Here is a 24,171-nt window from a genome sequence, read left to right as displayed (position 1 = left end):
AGATTCTGAATATAAGCAATATCATTTGATATTTATCTTCATCTGATTTACTTCACTTGGTGTGATAATCTCTAGGTCCATCCATGTTGCTGCAAACAGCATTTCTTTTCTATGGCTCAGTAATATTCCACTGTATATTCCATTCCACATCTTCTCTATCCATTCATCTGTCAATGAACACTTCAGTTTTTTTCAAATATTGTTTGTAGTATATAGTGTCACTACAAATGCTGGGGTGAATGTATCATTTCAAATTAGTTTTCTCTGGATATATGCCCATGAGTGGGACTGCAGGATTGTATGATAACTGTATTTTTAGTTTTTTAAGGAAACTCCATACTGTTCTCCATAGTGGCTGTACCAGTTTACATTCCAATCAACAGTGTAGGAGGGTTCCCTTTTCTCCACACCCTCTGCAGCACTTATTATTTGTAGACTTCTTGATGTTAGTCATTCTGACCACTGTGAGGTGATACCTTGAAGTTTTGATTTGCATTTCTCAAATAATTAGCAATGTTAAACCCCTTTTTGTGGGCCTTTAGGCTATCTGTATATTTTTTTTGGAGAAATGTCTTTTTAGATCTTCCCGTTTTTAAAATTTTTTTTAGTTGAGCCATATGAGTTGCTTTTATATTTAGAAGATTAGTTCCATGTTAGTTGCATTGTTTGCAAACATTTTTTCCCATTCTGTGGGTTGTCTTTTCATTTTGTTTAAGGTTTTCTTTGCTGTGCAAAAGCTTTTAAGTGTAATTCAGCCCCATTTTAAAATTTATATTTTATTTTCATTACTCCAGGAGATGGATCCAAAAAGATACTTCTGCAGTTTATGTCAGAGAGTGTTCTGCCTGTGTTTTCCTCTAGTTTACGGGATCCAGTCTTATATTTTGGAGAAGGAAGTGGTAACCCACTCCAGTATTCTTGCCTGAAAAATCCCATGGACAGAGGAGCCTGGTAGCTCCAGTTCATAGGATCACACAGAGTTGGACATGACTGAAGTGACTAAGCAGTCTTATATTTAGGTTTTTAATCCATTTTGAGTTTATTTTTGTGTATGGTGTTAGAAAATATTATAATTTTATTCTTTTATATGTAGTTGTCCAGTCTGCCCAGCACCACTTATTGAAGGGACTTTTTTCTTCTTGCCATCTTTTTTGTGGACTGATTGACCACAGATGTATGGGTTTATTTCTGGGCTTTCTATCCTCTTCCACTGATCTGTTTTTGCACCAGTACCAAAATGTTTTGGTGACTGTAGCTTTGTAGTATAGTCTGAAGTCAGGGAGCCTGATTCCCTCAGCTCTAGTTTTCTTTCTCAAGATTGCTTTGGCTACCAGGATCTTTTGTGTTTCCATACAAATTTTAAATGTTTTTGTTCTAGTTCTGTGAAAAATGTCTTTGGTAATTTGATAGAAATTGCATTGGATCTGTAGATTGCCTTGGGTAGCATAGTCATTTTGACACTATTGATTCTTCCAATCCAAGAGTACAATATATGTTTCCATTTGTTTATATCATCTTCAATTTGTTTCATCAGCATCTTATAGTTTTAGGAGTACAGGCTTTTTGCCTCCTTAAGTAGGTTTATTCCTGGCTATTTTATTCTTTTCAATGCAATGATAAATGGGTTTGTTTCTTTTTCTTTCTGGCCTTTTGTTAGTGTATAGAAATGCAACAATGGATTAATACATAGAATATATTAATTTGTTCCTGCAACTTTATCTGATTCATTTGATGAGTTAGTAATGTCTTTAAAATTTTATATGTGTAGTATCATGTCATCTGCAAACAGTGATACTTTTACTTCTATTCTAATTTGGATTCATTTTATTTCTTTTTCTTCTCTAATTGCTATGGCTAGGACTTCCAAAACTATATTGAATAAAAATGATGAGAATAGACATCCTTGTCTAATTCCTGATCTTAGAGGTAATGCTTTTAGCTTTTCACTGATGAGAATGATGTTAGCTATGGCCTTTATTATGTTGAGGTAGCTTCCCTCTATGCCCAGAATCCCCAACCTCCAGGCCACAGACTGGTACCTCCTGTCAGATCAGTGGCTGCATTAGATTAGAAATAAAGTCCACAATAAATGTAATGCACTTAAATCATCCTGAAACCATCCTCCCTCTCTGGTCCATGGAAAAATTGTTTCCCACAAAATGAGTCCCTGGTGCTAAAAAGGTTGGGGACCATTGCTCTATACCCATTTTCTAGAGAGTTTTTTAAAATCATAAATAGATGTTGAATTTTATCAAAAGTTTTTCTGCATCTGTTGAGATGATTATATGGCTTTTCAATATGATTGAATTCAATTCAATTGCCTCATGTGATGTATCACATTGATTGATTTATGGATACTGAAAAATCTTTGGATCCCTGGAATAAATTCCACTTGATCATGGTGTATGATCTTTTTAACGTATTGTTGGATTTAGTTTGCTAATATTTTGTTGAGGATTTTTGTGTCTATATTCATCAGTGATAGGGGGCCATGCTTTTCTTTTTTGTGGTCTTTTTGCTTATGGTATCAGGGTGATGGTGGCCTCCTAGGATAAGTTTGAGAGTGTTCCACCCTCTGCATTTTTGGGAACAGTTTCAGAAGGATAGGTGTTAACTCTTCTCTAAATGTTTGACAGAATTTGCCTCTGAAGTCATGGTTCTGGACTTTGTTTGCTGGGAGTTTTAAAATCACATTTTCAACTTCAGTACTTGTGATTGGTCTATTCATATTTTCTGTTTCTTTCTGGTTCAGTTTTGGGGGATTGTATCTTTCTAAGTTTTGTTCATTTCTTCTAGGTTGTCTATTTCATTGGCATATAATTGCTCATAGTAATCTATAATAGTCCTTTGTATTTCTGTGGTGTCAGTTGTAACTTTTTTACTTCCAATTTTATTGATTTGGACCCTCTCTTTTTTTTAATTGATGACTCTGGCTAAAGGTTTATCAATTTTTTTTTTCAAAGAACCAGCTTTTAGTGTCATTAGTCTTTTCTATTGCTTTTTAAGTTTCTGTTTTACTTTTACTATTTTTATTGTTTATTTCCTCCTCCTAACTTTATGTTTTGTTTTTTCTTCTTTCTCTTGTTACTTTAGGTATAAGGTGAGGTTATTTTAGAGTTTTCTTCTTTGCTGAGGTAAAGTTGTATTGCTATCAACTTCCCTTTTAGAACAGTTTTCTGTATCCCATAGGCTTTGGATCACTGTGTTCTGGTTTTCATTTGTTTCTAGGAATATTTTGATTTCCTCTTTGATTTCTTCAGTGACCTATTGGTTGTTTAGTAGTATATTGTTGAGCCTCCATGTATTTGTGTTTTTTGCAGTTTTTCCCTTGTGGTTGATTTCTAATCTTATAGCATTGTGACTAGAAAAAATGCTTGATGAAATTTCAATTTTCTTAAATTTACTGAGGCTTGCTCCAGCATGTGATCTATCCTGGAAAATGTTCCATATTGAGAAGAATATGTATTCTGCTGTTTTTGGATGGAATGATCTAGTTTTTCTGGTCCAATGTTTCATTTAAGGCCTGTGTTTCCTTACTGATTTTCTGTCTGGATCATCTGTCCACTGATGTAAGTAGGGTGTTAAAAGTCTCCTACTATATTGCATTACTGTTGATTTCTCCTTTTATGGCTGTTAGTATTTGCCTTATATATTGAGGTGCTCCTATGTTGGGTGTCTACATTTATATTGTTGTATCTTCTTATTGAATTGATCCTTTGATTATTATGTAGTGTCCTTTGTCTCTTGTAACAGTCTTTATTTTAAAGTCTATTTTGTCTTATGTCTTATTGCTCCTGCAGCTTTTGATTTTCATCTGCATGGAACACCGTTTCTATTCCTTCACTTTCAGTCTGTATGTGTCTCTAGATTTGAAGTGGGTCTCTTGTAGACAGCATCAATATGGGTTTTGTTTTTGTATCCATTCAGCCAGTTTATCTTTTAGTTGGAGCATTTGTTTACACTTACGGTAATTATAATATGTATGTTCTTATTGTCATTTTGTTAATTGTTTTACATTTCTTTTTGTAGATCTTTTATCTTCCTTTCCTCTTTTGTTCTCTTGTCATTTGGTGACTTATTTTTAGTGTTGTGTCTGGATTCCTTTTTCTTTTTTTCTATTATAGATTTTTGGTTTGCAGTTACTATGTGGTTTTGATATAGCAGTCTCTATGTATACACAATTATTTTAAGTTGCTGATCTCTTGTTTTTAAATGCATTTCAAATGTCCTTCATTTGTCCTCTCCTCCTCTCATGATTACTCGTTTAGATATCAGATTTGCGTGTGGATGCTTTCCAACCTTTACTGTATGTCTACCTTTACCAATGAGCTTTCCCATTTTGTAATTTTCTTGTTTCTAGTTGTGGCCTTTTCTTTTCCACCTAGAGAAGTTCCTTTAGCATTTGTTGGAAAGCTGGTTTGCTGCTGCTTAATTCTCTTAGCTTTTGCATGTCTGTAAAGCTGTTGATATCTCTGCTGAATCTGAATGAGAGCCTTGTTCAGTAGAGCAATTTTGGTTGTAAGTTCTTCCCTTTAATCACCTTACATATATTATGCCACTCCCTTCTGACCTGCAGTTGGAGGGGTTTTTAACAAACTGCTTCATTACTGACTGTTCTATGAGACAAGCTCAAGTATTTCAGTTACTCACCAGTTTCTGTTAAGCCTATGGGACACACTTTCATGGTGGGCTTTTTAGCCCTGTGGGGCATGGTTTCAGTTATTATAGAGTTAGCTAAATCACATATTTCTTGGGAAAATATTGGGTTGGCCAAAAAGTTTATTTGGGTTTTTCCATAAGATGTAATGGAAAAACCTGAATGAGCTTTTTGGCCAACCCAATATTTTATTTGCGTGTGATTTATATATCACTTGCTTACAAGAAGGCTTTAAGGTTGCTCATAAATAAAAACAATACAAAACTAGAGGGCAGGGTGATGAGAGCTACCAGAGGAGAAGAGTGAAACAATTCTTTCCACATGGCTGAAAGAGTTGAACTTTGAATCAGACCTGGGCTTGGATTCCATTTTCTTAGCTTGGCAGCCTTAGGAAAGTTACCTCAGTACACTTTTCTTGCCATAACATGACATGAATTGAAAGTACTTTGTTGAGTTATTGTAAAGAGTAAATAAATTGAGCTAAGATATGCAGTAAGTTACATGGGGCCGGTGGGTTGTTATTCCTTTGCTCCTCAACACCGCTCTCCATATAAGCCTGAATTTAGCTCTGAGTTTCCTGAAAGTTAAAGTAAAAACTAGAGCAAGCAATTGCCTACTTTTGAAAAGTCAATAGTTAGTATAAGATCAAATGATTATTATCAAGGTTCTGGTTTTCAATTCTAGAAAAACAGGCCTCATGGTTCCTTATATAAGAAAACAAATGAGTAATGTAATGGGCACCTGCTGTTAATATAGATTTATGAAAGACAAGCTTGGCGATTTCCCATATCGACCCTCTTTAAAAGCTGTGGGTATAACATTAAATCTTAATTCAGTGAAGGCATTTCTAGAGGAAGCTGAGATAATTTGGTCTAAATACATTGCTTCTCAGCAGCATAGCCTAATGCAGAAATAAAATTAGAAATTCTAAAAGTTGTGGATATTTAAAATGACCTTTATGTTTGTCTGGAATATTACCTCTCTCAAGTTATCCTTTTTCAAGTGCTAGATTGTTGGGTTGAATGCAACCATCAGTTGAATTTTGTGCTGCTTATTTTTATAGCAGATGGATTTATTTGGTATTTTTCATGGTCATAGTGGCTTCCCTGGTAGTTCAGATAGTAAAGAATCTGCCTGCAGTGCAAGAGACTCAGGTTCAATCCCTGGGGGAAGAGCCCCTGGAGTAGGAAATGGCAACCCACTCCAGTGTTCTTACCTAGAGAATTCCATGGACAGAGGAGCCTGGTGGGCTACAGTCTATGGGTCACAAAGGGTCAGGCATGATGGAGCCACTAACACTTTCACTTTTCATGATCATGACACCATGCTGTCTCTCATCCTGAGGACTACTGTAATACAATTATTTTGAGAATACAGATTTTTTAAAAAGGTCTGAAATTTAAGTTTGTGGGTGATTTCAACTGATTGAGACTGGAGATGCTGCACTGGACAGGGTTTTATCCAAGTTGTTAATTTCATTTTCACCCCAGGGCATCATGTTGTGATGGAGAGAGCATGGTTTTGTGCTCAGACTGATTTGGGTTTGATTCTGGCTCTGCCAAATGCTAGTCGTGTGACCTTCAGCAACTTATGCTCCCTTCTGCTTTCTGGAGCCTTAACTTTCCACCTGTAAAATGTGATCTGAGACACTTACCTTGCAGTGTTTTGGTGAGAATAAGAGGAGATATTGCAAGTACATTGTCTAGTACAGTCTGAATATTGAGATAGTGAGGATATGGTTTTGGGAGCTTGATTAGATCCTCTACCATCTCATGCTCCATTCAAGCAGGAAATACTCTTTCTATCAGAAGTTTAAACATGGAATAGCTGGGTCCCATTCCTCTGGAAAGTTCTGTCCTCTTAGTCTCACCTTAAGCAGCTTACTTCAGTGGTGTATAAATTCACTTTTAAAATGAAAATAAGGAAAAAATATAATGAAGAAATGATTAGTCAACACTGGTTGCCTCAGTATTGATGTCATAGGTAAAAGTTCTCCTAGATTTATTTCATAGTCCATTGACTAATAGCATGAGATTGTGATGATAAATGAGTTTGATCATTTATTTATCAGGTTTTCCTAGTAAAGTTATTGCCAGAATTAGGTACTGAATATCTTACAATGACTATTAACCTAGTAATTAGTGGTCAAATTATTTCCAAACTTGTAATGTTTGGTATATTCACTTATAGGGAGCTGAATCTGAATAAGAATTTAAAATTCAATCTTTTGATTAACACTTTACCCGTGTCATCTTTAAACATTGTTAGCTCTATTTTTATTTTTGAAATATTCCTAATTCAAAGAAGTTTTTAAAATATACATCAGACTAGTATTTTTTTAGTTTAAAGGGTCAATCCTGACATTAAAACATTGAATTTTTCTATTGTTAAATTCTTTTTTCTTACAGTGCTTTAAAACCCAGACCAAGTGAAATTTTTAAGAAAATGTATGAAACTCATAGCTATGTACAGAATTATAATTTTAGTAAACTTTGGAGCTAAGGGAGACACTTTGGAGTAGGAACAAAATCTGTGTACTGTTCCTCATTTGAATATTTCCAAAGCAGGAGCCTTTGTGAGACTTTACAGGAGCTGCCTTGCCATCAGAATTTCAGTTAGGAAACTGAGTTGTTCATATTTTAATGGATTTTGGCAATCACTTCAGGAGCTGTGTCACATGGAGATGAGAGAATGAAACTCTGAGGTAATTTGCTTACAAATACCCTGTGTTGGTCTGGCACTGGGATTTGGGACTTCTGGTTCCCTGGTGATCACAATAGAATATAAGGTGTCCTGAGAGGAAATGCACATGCCCGAAACATAGCTTGATGAGTTTACCCGAGATTTATAGCCATCCTTCCTTATGATCATCCTAGAACAGAATTTCTTTTACTGGCTACTGTGCCACAGATTCCTTTGCAGTTTGAGAAGGTCTGTGAATCTCTTTGCAGAGTAATTTTTAATGTTTTAATCTTTAAATGCATAGAGTAGAATATATATTATTACCAATGAAACCAATGTAGCTATCAAAATACTCAACTTTTGAAACAGTACTGTGTACGAATTCTTTGCCATTAACACATGAAATGACAAGATTTAGCAGTGGTTCTGATAGTAACTCAAGTGCTTCCCAAATATGAAAATTTTGAGGGATCTGCAATAGGAAAAGATCTGTGATATTGTGGGTAACAAGTCGCTTGGCCTGCCATCATCACAGGTTTGCTGCCTACATTTCAAAATAATGACATGTTAAATTTCAGAAGTCAGTACAAATAAGGCTATATTTTTCTCTTTCTTTTTTGTGAATCACTTAATTATATGCATACCAAAGTTACAGGTCTCTGCTCTAAAGTAGAGCCACCTGGGGGCTTAAATTCTTGAACAACTGCAACCCATTTCTGAGCCTCTATCTACACAATTTGAGGGACCAAGCTTATAGTCTTTTAATTTTAGGACATATTATACACCAGATAAACAACTAGATTCTTAGAATCTAGATATACAACTACATTCTTAGAATAAGATCAAACAGAATAATTTTTTTTAAGAGTGATCCTATAGGCTATTAATCTTTCTGAAAGCTTGTCAAAATGCAGATCCCTGAGCCCAGTGCCATTCTTACTGTGAGAATTTCTGAGGGAAACCTGGACACCTGCGAGTTCAACAGTCAATCAAATGATTCTTATTTATATTACAATTGGAAACTGGCCATGGTAGCTGAGCTAGTTCAGGGTGTAAGGAGGAGGGGTTGTAGGTGAGGGGAGGCATGCTTTTGATGGAGACTGAGCCACTCAGTGAGCTTTTGTCCAGTTATGTTCTTTATGAAGATTATATAGAGGAATAATTTACAGTTCTAAAATTGAATTTGTCTGTAACCTACATGGTTTTGTTTGAGCCCTCCGAACATCTCTGGTGGGTATGCGGTTTGATTCTAAATGTGATTTTGCCCCTCCTACGCTCTTAATGCACTCAATATGCTGCACTCAATATGCCAGCAAACTTGGAAAACTCAGCAGAGGTCACAGGACTGGAAAAGGTCAGTTTTCATTCCAATCCCAAAGAAAGGCAATGCCAAAGAATGCTCAAACTACCACACAATTGCACTCATCTCACACACTAATAAAGTAATGCTCAAAATTCTCCAAGCCAGGCTTCAGCAATACGTGAACTGTGAACTTCAGGATGTTCAAGCTGGTTGTAGAAAAGGTAGAGGAACCAGAGATCAAATTGCCAATATCCTCTGGATCATAGGAAAAGCAAGAGAGTTCCAGAAAAACATCTATTTCTGCTTTATTGACGATGCCAAAGCCTTTGACTGTGTGGATCACAATAAACTGTGGAAAATTCTCAAAGAGATGGGAATACCAGACCACCTAACCTGCCTCTTGAGAAACCTATATGCAGGTCAGGAAGCAACAGTTAGAACTGGACATGGGACAACAGACTGGTTCCAGATAGGAAAAGGAGTACATTAAGGCTGTATACTGTCACCCTGCTTATTTAACTGCTATGCAGAATACATTATGAGAAATACTGCGCTGGAAGAAGCACAAGCTGGAATCAAGATTGCCGGGAGAAATATCAAGAACCTCAGATATGCAGATGACACCACCCTTATGGCAGAAAGTGAACAGGAACTAAAAAGCCTCTTAATGAAAGTGAGAGAGGAGAGTGAAAAAGTTGGCTTAAAGCTCAACATTCAGAAAACGAAGATCATGGCATCCAGTCCCATCACTTCATGGGAAATAGATGGGGAAACAGTGAAAACAGTGTCAGACTTTATTTTTCTGGGCTCCAAAATCACTGCAGATGGTGACTGCAGCCATGAAATTAAAAGATGCTTACTCCTTGGAAGAAAAGTTATGACCAACCTAGATAGCATATTCAAAAGCAGAGACATTACTTTGCCAACAAAGGTCCATCTAGTCAAGGCTATGGTTTTTCCAGTAGTCATGTATGGATGAGAGAGCTGGACTGTGAAGAAAGCTGAGCGCCAAAGAATTGATGCTTTTGAACTGTGGTGTTGGAGAAGACTCTTGAGAGTCCCTTGGACTGCAAGGAGATCCAACCAGTCTATCCTAAAGGAGATCAGTCCTGGGTGTTCATTGGAAGGACTGATGCTGAAGCTGAAACTCCAGTACTTTGGCCACCTCATGTGAAGAGTTGACTCATTGGAAAAAACTCTGATGCTGGGAGGGATTGAGGGCAGGAGGAGAAGGGGACGACCGAGGATGAGATGGCTGGATTGCATCACCGACTCGATGAATATGAGTTTGAATGAACTCCGGGAGTTGGTGATGGACAGGGAGGCCTGGCGTGCTGCCATTCATGGGGTTGCAAAGAGTCGGACACGGCTGAGTGACTGAACTGAACTGAACCATCTTGATGGGGCTTCTCCTCTGCCTTTGGACATGGGGTATCTTTTTTTGGTGGGATCCAACATTCTCCTGTCAATGGTGGTTCAGCAGTGAGTTGTAATTTTGGAGTTCTCATACAAGAAGATGAGTGTATGCTCTTCTACGCTGCCATCTTGAGGAAACACACACTAGCAAAGTAATGCTCAAAATTTTCCAAGCCAGAGTACATGTACTGTGTACTTTCAGATGTTCAAGCTGGATTTAGAAGAGGCAGAGGAACCAGAGATTAAATTGCCAAGATCTGCTGGATCATCAAAAAAGCAAGAGAGTTCTAGAAAAACATCTACTTCTGCTTTATTGACTACGCCAAAGCCTTTGACTGTGTGGATCGCAACAAACTGGAAAATTCTTAAAGAGATGGGAATATCAGACAACCTTACCTGCCTCCTGAGAAATCTGTATGCAGGTCAAGAAGAAACAGTTAGAACTGGACATGGAACAGACTGGTTCCAAATCGGGAAGGGAGTACATCAAGGCTATATTGTCACCTTGCTTATTTAACTTACATGCAGAGTACCTCATGAAAAATACTGGGCTGGATGAAGCACAAGAGGGAATCAAGATTGCCGGGAGAAATAGCAGTAACCTCAGATATGCAGATGATACCACACTTATGGCAGAAAGCGAAGAACCACAGAGCCTCTTGATGAAAGTGAAAGAGGAGAGTGAAAAAGTTGGCTTAAAAGTCAACGTTCAGAAAACTAAGATCATGGCCTCCAGTCCCACCACTTCATGGCAAATAGATGGGGAAACAACGGAAACAGTGAGAGACTTTGTTTTTTTGGGGCTCCAAAATCACTGCAGATGGTGACTGTAGCCATGAAATTAAAAGACACTTGCTCCTTGGAAGAAAAGCTATGACCAACCTAGACAGCATATTAAAACGCAGAGACATTACTTTGCTAGCAAAGGCCGTCTAGTCAAAGCTATGGTTTTTCCAGTAGTCATGTATGGATGTGAGAGTTGGACTATAAAGAAAGCTGAGTGCTAAAGAATTGGTGCTTTTGAATTGTGTTGTTAGAGAAGACTCTTGAGAGTCCCTTGGACTGCTAGGAGATCCAACCAGTCCATTCTAAAGGAAATCAGTCCTCAACATTCATTGGAAGGACTAATGCTGAAGCTGAAGCTCCAATCCTTTAGCCACCTGATGCGAAGAACTGACTCACTGGAAAAGACCCTGATGCTGGGAAAGATTGAAGGTAGGAGGAGAAGGGGACAACAGAGGATGAGATGGTTGGATGGTATCACTGACTCGATGGACATGAATCTGAGCAAGCTCTGGGTGAAGGACAAGGAAGCCTGGCATGCTGCAGTCCATGGGGTCGCAAAGAGTTGGACACGACTGAGCAACTGAACTGACCTAATAGTCCTCATGGGCTTCCCTGACAGCTCAGTGATTAAGAATCTGCTTGCAGTGTAGGAAAGCCAGGTTAGATCCCTGCATCAGGAAGATGCCCTGGAGAAGGGAATGGCTACTCACTCTAGTATTCTTGCTTCGAGAATTCCATGGACAGAGGAACCCAGTGGACTTTGTAGAGTTGGACATGACTGAGTATGAATTATAATTCACATGAAATGGGGGATATCTTCCTGGTTAGCTAAAATATAAGGTTGGGACTAAAGCAGCCACTGACAGAAGGGAGGTGAGATGCCCAAGTTTACCCAGAAGCAAGTAGAAGGGAGGCTATGGAATCAGGTGGAGGACACATTTGGTTTACACGCAGCATCTGAGGCCCCCAGATGGGAGGAACTGAGCTCTGCTCTGTCACAAACAGCTCGTACATCCCAGAGGAGATAATTTGGGACCTTAGAGGAAGAGGACCCGATGAGACAGCCCTTGCTCCCTAAGTGGGCAGCAACCTTTCTGATGCTGCCAAGGGCTAACGACACTGGACTTGGGAGAGCTTTTCAAGCACCAACTTTGTGGGCATTTCCTTGGAAATAAATTTGCATTAGTAGGAGTGGCTGTCTCTGCTGCTGATTCCAATTGCCTTGTAAACCCAACCAGATCATGATTTTAGGTAATTCACTACAAAAGCGGATGTAAATCTCAGTCCAGAAGTTCATGTATCAAATTTCAATTTTATTTTCATTTTCCTTCTAACTCAAAAAAGTGTACTGAGCCTCATTCCGCCAGGATGGCTGATCACTCTGCTACTTCTATGCCATCTTTCTGCTGCTCTGGGCCACACATGGGGTTTGGGACTTTTTCTCCATGCGATCTGGCCTGACTGCAGCCAAGGAATACCATGCAGGACTGCCTTTTCTTATAGCTTTGCCAACGCAGAGGTTCTCCCTGACCTGCAGCCTTTCTGCTATTAAACGCCTTTCTTCCTCTTTCTTCCAGCCCAGGGAATTCAGCTGTAGTCGAAAAGGAAGGAATTCTTTTCCTTCATGTTTTTCCCTTAGAGAATTTGTCTACCCTCTTCCTTTCCATGACACCCTTCCCTCACAACCCAAATGAAACATCCTCTCTCTCTTCCTCCTCCTCCCTCCCTCCCTCCCTCTCTCTATTGGGATATAAGAGCTAGAGATACTCACAGGCAGTTTGGCCATCCCACCCCATCAGTTCCTAGCCCTCCTCTGAAACAGTGACCCCTGAACCAACTATCTACTTCAACAGACATTGAACAGATGTCAGCTATGCTGTTTTCCAAGAGATCTATTTCTAAATAATTTTGATATGAGAGGTTTATAATGATAATTTCTTCTACTTCAAAAATAAACCTATGTAGAGTTTGAGAATGCTATTTTTAGAATTATTATATTAGAAAATTAATTAGTAGTTACTGATAACCATCCCAGGAGCTGATTAAAGCAAACCTTAGACTATTAAACTGTTAACTCTAGTATATCCAATAGTAGTATCTGTTCCTTTATAATTGGTAAATTAACTTCAATACCTACTTTTTCAAGTTGAGTTATACTGGAGGCTTCTGTATTATAATATTTAACATATAATTTATTTTCTTTAAGATTATTCTCTGCTTGAGAGAACAGCAAAAGGATATTGTTTTCCTTCTTGATATCATTTGCACTAGTTACAAGAATAGCTCAATATAGCAAATAATATATTGATAAAACCATATTAAAATCAATTAAAGTTCAATATTTGAATTCTCTGCTCTAAACTGTTATAAATCTGATCCCTTCATGTTGAAGTAGTACTTTTTTATGATTTAGAAAATGCTATAAATTTCTCTGGAATTTAATTATGCCAGTACCATCTCTGAGTTTGGATGAGATCATTAAATTGGATAGTTTGTTTCTCTGACAACCAAACATTTTGTGCAACCAGATTAAGTTAGCAGGGCAGACTCAGGGCACAAATGATTGGATGTTGTAACTAGGAATCTTGAAATATGGTAAAAACAAAGTAGAGATAAAAGGCATGCTTAGAGTGCTCTTCCAAAGGCTTGAGATAATAGGAATGTTGGTCAATATTTAAAAGGCACAATATTGCATTGTACTTCATTTTCACTTCTGTACTGAATCTATCTTTAGGCTGGATGGAAAAGTGAATTTTCTAATGGGTGAAATGAAATATTTATCAAAGTTAAATCATAACAGAAGTTTTGGTCATAAGCCACATAGTTGAAGCATATCCAGTCTTTAAAGAAATACATATTTATGTACATATTGTATTTATTGCTGGATATTAATAACAGAAAAATTGGTTTTGACCTCAAATTTATTTCTAAAATGTTCGATTAAAAGAGATCTGCATAAGAGCTGCTGACTTCATATAAGACTGGCCCAAGACGTTAAGCTTTCTGTGTTGTAGTACACTCATGGATGTGAATGTCAAGAATATGTACACACTAGATCTCAAGTATAAAATCATCTTGCAAAATAGTGGGGCTAGTTATAAAATGGGTTATTCTCTAACACATAATAGGCATTTATTAGGCATTAACATTTATAAAGCACTGCAACACTGGAGTTGTGTTATCTTTAAACAGCCTGTTGAGATTTATATTCCTTTTATGGAGTAGGAACCTTGAGCTCTGTACACAAGTGTGGTCTGGTCTTCCTACTCCCAGGAAGGGGCAATGCTTAGCATGTGTCCTCAGCTTTTCTGGCTGAGTTCCAAGAGCTTCTCTACGCGGCTGTAGCTCTCTATAAACGTGGCTGGTCCCTTGTTGGTGTTGTCCTTACATAAAGTATGTTACTGTCTATTTTGGTTTTATTTTGTTCATACAATGGAAGGCACTGAGTACAACTGTGAGTTTACCAGAGTGTGTGACAGAATGATAGAATCATGATTTAAGGGCATACACACAGATTCCATCCATTTTGTACGGCTTTGATCCCTCTAGTGGCCAAATCGCTGTTTTCCACAACTTGGGTATGATGATTCCTAGACTTATGCTCTCGATAGGCTTTTGAAAGAGTCATTTTAAAAACTGCAATCCAATAAGATAATGAAGTTAAAAGTGGCTACTAAAAGTTAAAAAAGGCTTTTTCTTTTTAATATTACATTTTAATAATGATATCCTATTAATTTAGGGATTTGGTTGTTTATGAACAAACAAGGTAACATTCATTTAGTTTTTTTAAATAAACTACATCAGTATCTACTCATGAATTTGATATCAATTCTCAGGAAAATAAGCATCAAAATAACATTGCAAAATAAGCCCTCATTGTTAAAAAGGAACCAATGGTGTATATGAAGTAAATATATACATTATTATATATAATATAGATATATTATAGACAGTAGTATATATATAGCTACATAGACAATATTATATATAATATAGCTACATACTCTATTATATATAATATAGTATTATATATAATATATAATACGTTATATACATTTTTTTCTTCAGATGTATTTTCTAGGTGTTCGCCAAATTATCAACAGTGACTATCTCCAAATTACAGTTGGAGGGGAGAGTTTCTTCAGAGTAATGAAATACCAAAGAAAGGAACCTAGTTCATTTAGCAGAATTCTGTAAACAGGATATTTACATAGATTATTTCGATATATTTATTCAGTGAAAAGAATGGTTTCACATAGCAGATTTTTTAATGCATCTGAATCTTTATTCTACAACACAAGCAACATAAATACAATATCTTTTAAAATATTTTCTCTTTAGAATTTTCATTTTCACCGCAGATAAAATGTACACAAAATACACTTGCAAGCTTGCTTACAGGAACCTGTTAAACAACAGACAGATTATATCAAACAAATAGTTATATCAACATATAAAGGACAGTAGTTTTTTCATCTTTTAAAAAATAAATGTGACCAACTGACTGAATAAGGCAAAACAAAAGCTGTACTTCTTGACGAGTCCTTTGGGGTAAACAAAATGCTTCAAGGCTCCTGGTGCAGGGGATTGCAAAGATGAGTTTTGCATTCTATGGATAAAATGGTATACTGACTCAAATCATTATGGCTATACCAAGCTTCAGTAATTTATAATTTTCAAAGAAAACAAGTCTAGTCTTTGGCATAATACAAGAAAGGATAAAAGGACCCTTACCACCCATTGGCTTTACACTTAAGAGTGGGAAATGGTAGTAGGGGAACCGATTATAACATAATTTATCTAAGTCTATTCCTCTTAGAACAGCAGGAAAATCATCTCTCAGCACGATTAGGGCAAGAAACTTATTGTTGGCTCTCTCCTCCCACTAAAAACAAATCAAGAAACAAAACCAGACAAAGCCAACCTTTCCCTCTGGGCACTTGCTCCTGCCCCGATCATGCCATACCTGGGAATTCTACCACGTGGTTTCAATTGAAGTGAAACCCCAAATACCAAAAGCATTAACCTTTGTCCAATTTTACCTATTTTGTGGGAAACCAATTTTTATTAGAGCAAACTACTTCCAACAAAAATCAGATGAAAGACATCAGAGGGAGGGACAGAGTGGCCTGCACTTAATCATGAGGCAGCCGTGGTGGCCACTGGCAGCTGGTGGGGTCAGGGCCATACACTTCCGATGTGAAGAGAAAATATCCTTCACGTGTCAGTTCAAAAGACTGGCCTTTAGATTCCTCCCTCCCCATTTTGGCACCAGTTGGTAAGACAAAAATTATTTCTAGAGATTAACTTTTAAAATTTAATTCAATATTAGTGATTATTAAAAGAACTAAATGCACATATAATTTCCAAAAATTATCGTGGGAAATGCAACTGCAATAGGAAAGCTTCAATTATTTCTATCTACCGAGGCAAAAACTTCAATCCTCGACATCATTGACACTGATATGCTTTCTCATCTAATTCTAGTAAATATAGTCCTTATTTTCCACTTATATAACAGCTTAAATAATGTCAGGATACTTAAAGAGAACTCTTTAAAGAAACTTACTGAACCAATAAAAATTATGTGTAATTAATATGTTTATAAAAGGGAGATTATTTTAAGGTACTTAATTTTTTTCTCATTTTTTTTAATAGAAAAAATTTGCAAAGTGAATAAGGAGTTAGGAGATAAACTAAGGCCCCATTTATATGTAACATGATTAAGATTTCACTGTACTCCCAAAACATACTGATGCACTTTGACATTTTTCTCATCATTTGGAAGATGAGATGATAGATATGGTCTCGATTGGGTAGATATGTGCACAAACATAACATATTTACCGTAAAGTCCTTAAAACAGGCACATACGCTGCTCAGAAGGGAGTTGGTTCAGTTTGCAAATTCCCATGAAGCCATTTGGTAGACTCTTTACAGATACATAGGAAATTAAAATATTACACCAGACAGTTAAGTGAAAGATGACGGCACATCAAGTAGTATGATACCATCTTGATGTGCGGATATTCTGGTGACTGATGAGGGTTATAAAACTACTGGCAAGGGAGCAACTACTCAAACATTTCTAGAGCCAGGAGCCAAGGTTATGATGGAATCAGCATGGAAACATCTCATCAAAACTGTGTGGACAGAAGAAATGAAAACACTACATACTTTAAAATCACCTTCAGTACAAGTCAAAAAATCAACATGATACAAAAGGTTGTCCATAGAGTTAATGTTTCTAAATACAAAGACGAGAAACTCACACTGATCTCACTGTTCCATAGAACGTATACATTCATTGTCTTCTAGCTTGTAAAAATCAACTGTTGGCATGATAAACCTGGAAACTGGGAAGATTGAACAGGAATGCTGTAGAGAATCCAAGTTGTCTGCCCAAGGGGAAGTTCAGTTTTTCTCTAGTGCTTGATAAGTTAGGCTGATCTTAAAGGGAGTAGTTAGAAACTTTTTCCAGGCATCGGTTCTCAAAGTGTGGTCCCCAGATCAGCAGCACTGGCCTCAACTGGAAACAGAAAATGAACGCAAAATGCAAATCCATAGGCCTACTGAATTGGATACTCTGGGCATGGGCCCAGGAATCTGTGTCTTAACCCTCCAGGTGATTCTGACGTGTGCTAAAGTTTGACAACTACTGTTGGAAAGTCATAAGATACTAGACAACCACTGCTTGAACCTTTAGGATAGGAATTAACAGTACAAGTATGTCCTGGTAGTTAAAACAGCTGGAAGGACCAGAGTTGGATGGAATTCAGCAGAAACTGATTGCAGTTTTATCAGTAAGATGGCAAGCTAGTCTCTCCTTTCTGGACCCCGGCCCCACCCAACCCCCACTTTGCATTAGTATACAAAGATAGAGGGGAAAGATTTTGTATGGTGCGAGTGGTGTGTTTTTCTTCAGTTAATAAATGCCCCTCTTTACAAGGAAATTAGGCATTGTTCTCAAGTAAGTTTCTCTTACATTATCCCAGGGGATGATTTTTTTTTTTTTTTTTTTGGTCTATCTTCCCTGGAGTAATCATTGTATTTTGGAAATCTAAATGGTATTTTAATCAAAAATCTTGATTAAGTTATTAGTTACTTCCACATCAAACACATATATTACAATATAGCCAGAGGAAAGGGATCTCACAGAAAGACAGAGACAAACTTTTCTAGATTGCTCTACTCGTGAACAAGGAGAACACATTTTTTTTTTTTTTGGATGAGGCATAATTATAAATGAGTTCTTTACCCAGTTTCATACATCTTACCATATAATAAGCTCATATATCCAATTAAAAAGTGATTAAAAATAGTCATTTGCTTTTTAAGGCCATACTAAATTTCCCTAAATGGTACCCAAGCAGATGTAAATTCTGTCATCCACTTAATGCAATATATTGGATTCTCCTTTTGCCTGTTTCCTTATCTACAAAGCAAGTAGACTCTTTAAGTGTTACAGTATATGTTACTATGGATAGTGACCTGATGCCCACAGTACCTCAATCTATCTTGTCTGACTAGTTGTTTCCTCTTCAGATAATGTGCATTTTGAAAAATGGTCATTTTTTGTGCATATTCCCAAAGTTTGATGATGACCTACCATTTAGTCCCACATACTTCCTAGGGAAGTAGAGAGGCACTGTTGGCTACAGGGCACTTTATTCTGAGTGGTTAAATGGTAATTGAAAAAGGTCAACAGATCCTTTCACTCCAGACACAGAATGTCATGTTTTTCTGTATAACGTCTGGCCATGGACAATATTATTCCATCATTTCCACCTAATTTGGTTGAGTTTTTAAAATTTCCACTGAGGATCTGCTTTAAAAGTTTAGATTTGGTTTCTTTATATTAGATATGACCTTACTATGCCTAAGCACTATCTTATTCTTTTTAAAATTCTATTTGAAAAATCTCTATAACACTGGAGATAGGGACATCAATGAACAATCTTCAGCTTATTTTAACTGTTTAATTTCCTGAAACACTGAAGTGTTTGCCCACTTAGACATGGTGTTGCAGAGAGGCCTTGGCCTTTGAATTCAGAAACATCTCTTTTGCAACCAACTTTACCCTTTATGAGTTATCTTGGGCAAGTTTTCTGAACCTCTCTGGGTCTGCATCCTCATCTGAAAAAAGGAGGACTACAATACTTGTTTCACAGTGTTCTTGTGGGAGTTAAATATGGTAATCTAGGTTAAGGTCCACAGTCTCAGAAGCACTCAGTGATATCTCCCCAGCCCCTGCTGTGTGTAACCTCTTGCTACTATTATCAGCTCCAAACAAAGGTCTTCGTTTGCTTAGCTTGATGGGACTGATGACATGAATGCATTTTTCTTTCTGAGAAAACTTTCTTACATGAGCAATACTGTGATGTATTTGGAGAAGTCAAAAGTGTCTATTAACATAATTGTATTACCTACTTATAGTTAAGGCTACGTGACTTTCTCAGCTAACTTTGTATAAGCCCTCTCCTTAGAACAATAAGAACAACAGCAAAGCCTAGTGATCATGTACCAAGAAGTTTCAATTTAAAGGTACTATGGAATTAAAATTTTGTCATGTTGGATTTAGTCTGAGCTGATTTATGTTAGCATCTGTGCTGGTTGGTCAAATAGCCTCAAAGTGGTAAACAGGTGTCCTAGTTTTGTATTCATGGAGAAGGCAGAAAAATAATCATAAGGGGAGAGATGACAAGAGGGTGTAAAGAGGCAGCCTAAGCATCTGATCAGGAGATGCACAAAGTAGGAGAGATGCTGTGAGCAATTTATTGGCCCTCCCTCAAATCTCCCATGGCAAGGAGTAATCTGTTGTAGAGTGTGGTGTAACTGGCTGGGCTGTTCAGTCAGGAATTCTTCTGCACTTGAGTTTTACAAGTGCTTCTTCAAGTTGGAAAAGATGAACACTTTACGAAAATATTAGAAAAAGAATAAATCTCAACCATGGGGTAACACACTTTTGGCAGTAATTACAGGCAATTAAAAGCAAGGTGCAAAATCTTATTCTGCTTAGATCTGAAAACATATGGTACTAGCTGTTGAAACTACAAAGGCTTGTCTTGACCTTGGTCTTTCAGAGACCATGGGAGGGGATGAAAGAGATGGGGAAAGGCAGAAACGCCAGGAAGAGTGATGGATTGAAGGGGCACTCTGGGGAGAGACCACTCAACTAAGGGTTTTTAATTATCTCTTTTTCCCTGTGAAGATTTGACTGACTTCACCGTGACCTAAAGTACTATTCTTTGGAGATTATTTGCATCAAGCAATGTCCTTTTTGAAAACTGCCGATACCTCTGAAAAGTATTACTGTGGCTTAGCTAACTTTCCAGCTGAAATCTGACATGGATGTGGTACGCAGTGCATGTTGGGAATGGAGATGGGCTGAAGACCACTGTAGACCTAGGAGCGGTTTAGAGAAAAGATGATGCGAAGGGACTGAAACCCACTGACGAAACTGTAGGTAGAGAAGAGATAGATGTACATTCTCTCATGTTTTATTCTTGGGACCTGTAATTAGTTGGTACTAGAGCAGAGTTTGAATACAGTGTGGGGTAAACTTGTTTTCATAACAGTGCCATGGATCCCATGATAGAGAATAAATTCTGATTTCTAAGCAGTTAATAACTTCTAGAACATGACATTCATAAATTGAGACTGGCTTCCTTAGAACTTTTATACTTTATAAAAAGTGCTAGTTATAAATGTTTTGTAGTTAATTTGCTAATACTCTGCTTTGCTGAAGCTCCTCTCTCCCTTCCATAGCTTGTGGAATACTCACAGGTTCCCTGGGAAATAAACCTTAGCTAAGCTACAAAAAGAAAACAACTACGGTGTATGGCTTTCATTAAAAAAAAGAAAAAGTACCCAACTTTGAATTCCACTTAAAAAATATACAAAGTCGAACAACTCACTGCCATCCCAACAACTCATTGCCTGTTACGATCAAATTGTTCATCTGTCTCTAAACCTTCATTATTGTCTAATGAGCAAAAACTGAAGGCGAGGAGTGTTTTGTGGAACTGGAAACATGTCTTCTGAATTCTGTGGTGATCTCTAGATGGCATAGTGAATGATAAGGTTTTCTATTTTAGAATGCCTAAATAAATCAGGGAGCCCTGTCTTCCTCTTAACCTTGTATAGAGTTATATATTCCCATGGAAGACAAAATTTAAAAATACTAACACTGAAAAAAGCTGTCGGTTTTAAATCCTTACTTCCACACTGAAGAGTTGATGCTTTAGGGATACGATGTTCAATTTTCAATAATTATTAGGAGCTGGGATAATTGTGACATATATCTTAGCAACTATTTAGAATGTGTATGAGTGGGCTTGATTGAGGAATTGCAATCACTTTTATAATTTAATATTAAATACACTGTAAATAATAAGACAAAGATTCTAAATTATTTAGTGATAATTAGGAAAAAAAAAAATCTGCTTAAAATAATGGCCTGAATAAAAAGGCTTCAAACAGATGGCCAATCTATTTGCCAGAGAGGAGCAATAGTTTAAATCAAGAAACTTTATCTCCTAAACTTCATTCTATGACCTTTTCTCCTGTAGTTTTATGTTATTTTGAGACTACAGCATGTATGAATGACATTCAGATTTTAAATGGTTTCATCATCTTTTTCCCCACCCCTCCCAACTGTCTCCCTACCCCTATACTTCCTGCCCCCTTCCCTGAGAAGTCAGCTCACTGGACGGCAAATTCTTGAGTTCCTTTTTTCCAAACATGTTGATATAAAATGAGTTGTTTTGTTTTCTTAAAAACCAAACGTTATACCTTATATTCAGATTATTGTGGAGCATAGAAATGTCTGTGCAACAAGGAACTAAGGCACCATTTTTGCTTTCCCTTTTCATTTCTTGCCTTGGGAGCAAAAGCAAAGACTAGTGGGACTGTCAGGGTGGCCAGTCAAGACATTTGGCACTGTATCAGCCAATACCACTGGGTACTATGCATCAAAGGTTTCCATGCCACAGGCTTAAAACCCTGCCAGGAAAGAACTTTCTTCCTTTAGAAGCAGGGACATGAAGGCACAACAGTACCTTACATGAAGTTGGCGAATACCAACCAGAAAATCTTGACAACTTAGGAACAATTTTGAAATATTCTGGAATATTTTACAGAGGAAGTGAATCTTCCCTTTCTTGATTAGGACACCCAAGAATACATTTTTCTAACTGTTTCTTCCCTGCCGAACTCATAATCATAATATATATCTTCCTCCAATTAATCCTGTCTGATATGAGATGTCTGCATGTACATCAGCTTGACTTACCACCAGATATTTCTTTAGCTATTGCATTTTTAAAAATAATGAATCAGTGGATCAATGTAGTGTTTTCACAGGAGTGATCCTTAAAAGTGACCCATTTGGGGATAACAGTACAGGCAAATGCATTGGGAAATAAGATTTAGAAATGAGTCAAGGAGTGTAGACTCTTCAGAAATGCTCTGCAAAATTAGAGTATCACTTGTGTCATCCACGTATAACCTTAGTATCCAGAATAGCCCCAGTACTGATTAGTTAGGGACGGACTGGGTGTTCTCTGAGACACTGGGGCTAGTGGTGGGGAAAATGCTATCAGCTGGATTGGCAGACATACTCTGAACCCTCCTAGCATTTTTCCTTGGGCCTGGAAGGTGGGTCTTCTACATAATGATGTCATAGACACGGCCCACTCTGCCGAGCCATTCTCTGACAGCCTGGCGAACTCTGATGTCAGTCACGTGGCAGGTGAGCTGGCTGATACACGGGAACACTGCTGGCTGGAGGGCGGTGAAGGTCTGGTCTGGGAGGATCTGAATCTGATTGAGGACTGTTAGCACCATGTTGGTCCATGCCTAAGAGAAATGAATTAAGAGAATGAGCAGTTTTCTCCAGTGGTTTCATTTGTACACTTGAGTGTGGCTAATCTGCAAATGAAGTTTTCTCAGGCTTCCGGCTTCAGTAAGTTAGCCTTTACTTTAATGTGCTTATAATAAAATGTCAGCTTAAGTTCATATATATATAAAGGGTAGCAGAGACTCCTCTAACGTTAGGAATATCTTATTTTCAATTTTTACAAAGCACAAAATTCTTATTCTTCAGATGTTTAAAAAATTTCTTGCCTTCTCATGAGAGTTTTATAGGCCATAAGACACTTAATCAATAGTCTCTATAACACCTAGAAAACTTGGAAGAGGTCTTCCCTGGTAGCTCAGATGGTAAAGAGGAGATGGCAGTGCAGGAGACCCAGGTTTGACCCCTGCATCAGGAAGATTCCCTGGGGAAGGGAATGGCAACCCACTCCAGTATTCAGGCCAGGAGAATTCCATGGACAGAGGAGACTGTTGGGCTACAGTCCATGGGGTTGCAAAGAGTCAGACATAACTGACTAACACTTTCACTTTTTGCCTTAATTTAGGATAACTTCTAAAATTATGGGGCTTCCCCAATGGCTCAGCAGATAAAGAATCCTCCTACAATGCAGGAGACACAGGAGATGCAGGTTCAATTCCTGGGTCGGGAAGGTCCCTTGGAAGAAGAAATGGCACCCTGCTCTAGCATTCTTGTCTATGGACAGAGAATCCTGGCGGGCTACAGTCCAAAAAGGTCACAAAGAGTCAAACATGACTAAGCATACAGGCATAGCATAGCATCTAAAATTATAAGCAAATCTCCAAGACATGAAAAAGCAACTAACATTTGTTTGTCAAAAAGGTCATCTGTTAGAGAATAACCTTACATCTCAATCTGGATACTTTCTCAAACTTTGTCTAAGATAAATTTTGTGGATTCTGAATTTAGAAGTTTAAGTTCTATGTCTAAGAGACATCAGTGCAAAAAAGTAGCTTGCAAGATACATAATAATTTCAAATTTATGTTCATTATAAGAAAACACTCCTGTATAGGCTTACAGAGTCCTGCCCAATTGCTCCTAATTTATTGTGCCTGCAACAGAAATCTACAATTTAAGATAAACATCCAGATTATTTCTAAAGGGCCCTGGATGAGTCTGCTGCTGCTGCTGCTAAGTTGCTTCAGTCGTGTCCGACTCTGTGCGACCCCATAGACGGCAGCCCATCAGGCTCCACCGTCCCTGGGATTCTCCAGGCAAGAACACTGGAGTGGGTTGCCATCTAGATTCCTCTATTTCTCTTTTCCCATCCCCTCTTTTCTTAAATTGAACAAAATGGTGCCATTATTGTTTACTTCTCAAGCTCATTTTGGGGATGTACCATAGAATTACAATTATTAAACATATAAAAGAGTAGGAATACTCTGAAGAATGAGAATTTTGTACTCAGAATGGGCTAGAACAAGAATTCA

General features: G+C 37.6%; 1 protein-coding gene and 1 long non-coding RNA gene across 3 annotated transcripts in view; one reads left to right on the top strand and one right to left on the bottom strand.

Annotated features, from left to right (window-relative positions):
- Window positions 1-24,171, top strand: part of LOC121820191 (uncharacterized) — a 57,994-nt gene that overhangs the window by 25,228 nt on the left and 8,595 nt on the right. The window lies entirely within an intron of this gene.
- ARFGEF3 (ARFGEF family member 3) overlaps window positions 15,108-24,171 on the bottom strand; it is a 181,457-nt gene continuing 172,393 nt past the window's right edge. For both annotated transcript variants that reach the window (XM_027972495.3, XM_042253525.2), the window contains one exon: window positions 15,108-22,703. In XM_027972495.3, the coding sequence (XP_027828296.1) occupies window positions 22,512-22,703 (192 nt within the window). In that variant the 3' untranslated portion in view covers window positions 15,108-22,511. The remainder of the gene's footprint in view (window positions 22,704-24,171) is intronic.

Source organism: Ovis aries, chromosome 8 (genome assembly GCF_016772045.2).
Source record: "Ovis aries strain OAR_USU_Benz2616 breed Rambouillet chromosome 8, ARS-UI_Ramb_v3.0, whole genome shotgun sequence".
Classification (NCBI taxonomy): domain Eukaryota; kingdom Metazoa; phylum Chordata; class Mammalia; order Artiodactyla; family Bovidae; genus Ovis; species Ovis aries.
The sequence above is the reverse complement of the archived record's forward strand: the minus strand, read 5'-3'. Positions and strand labels throughout refer to the sequence as shown.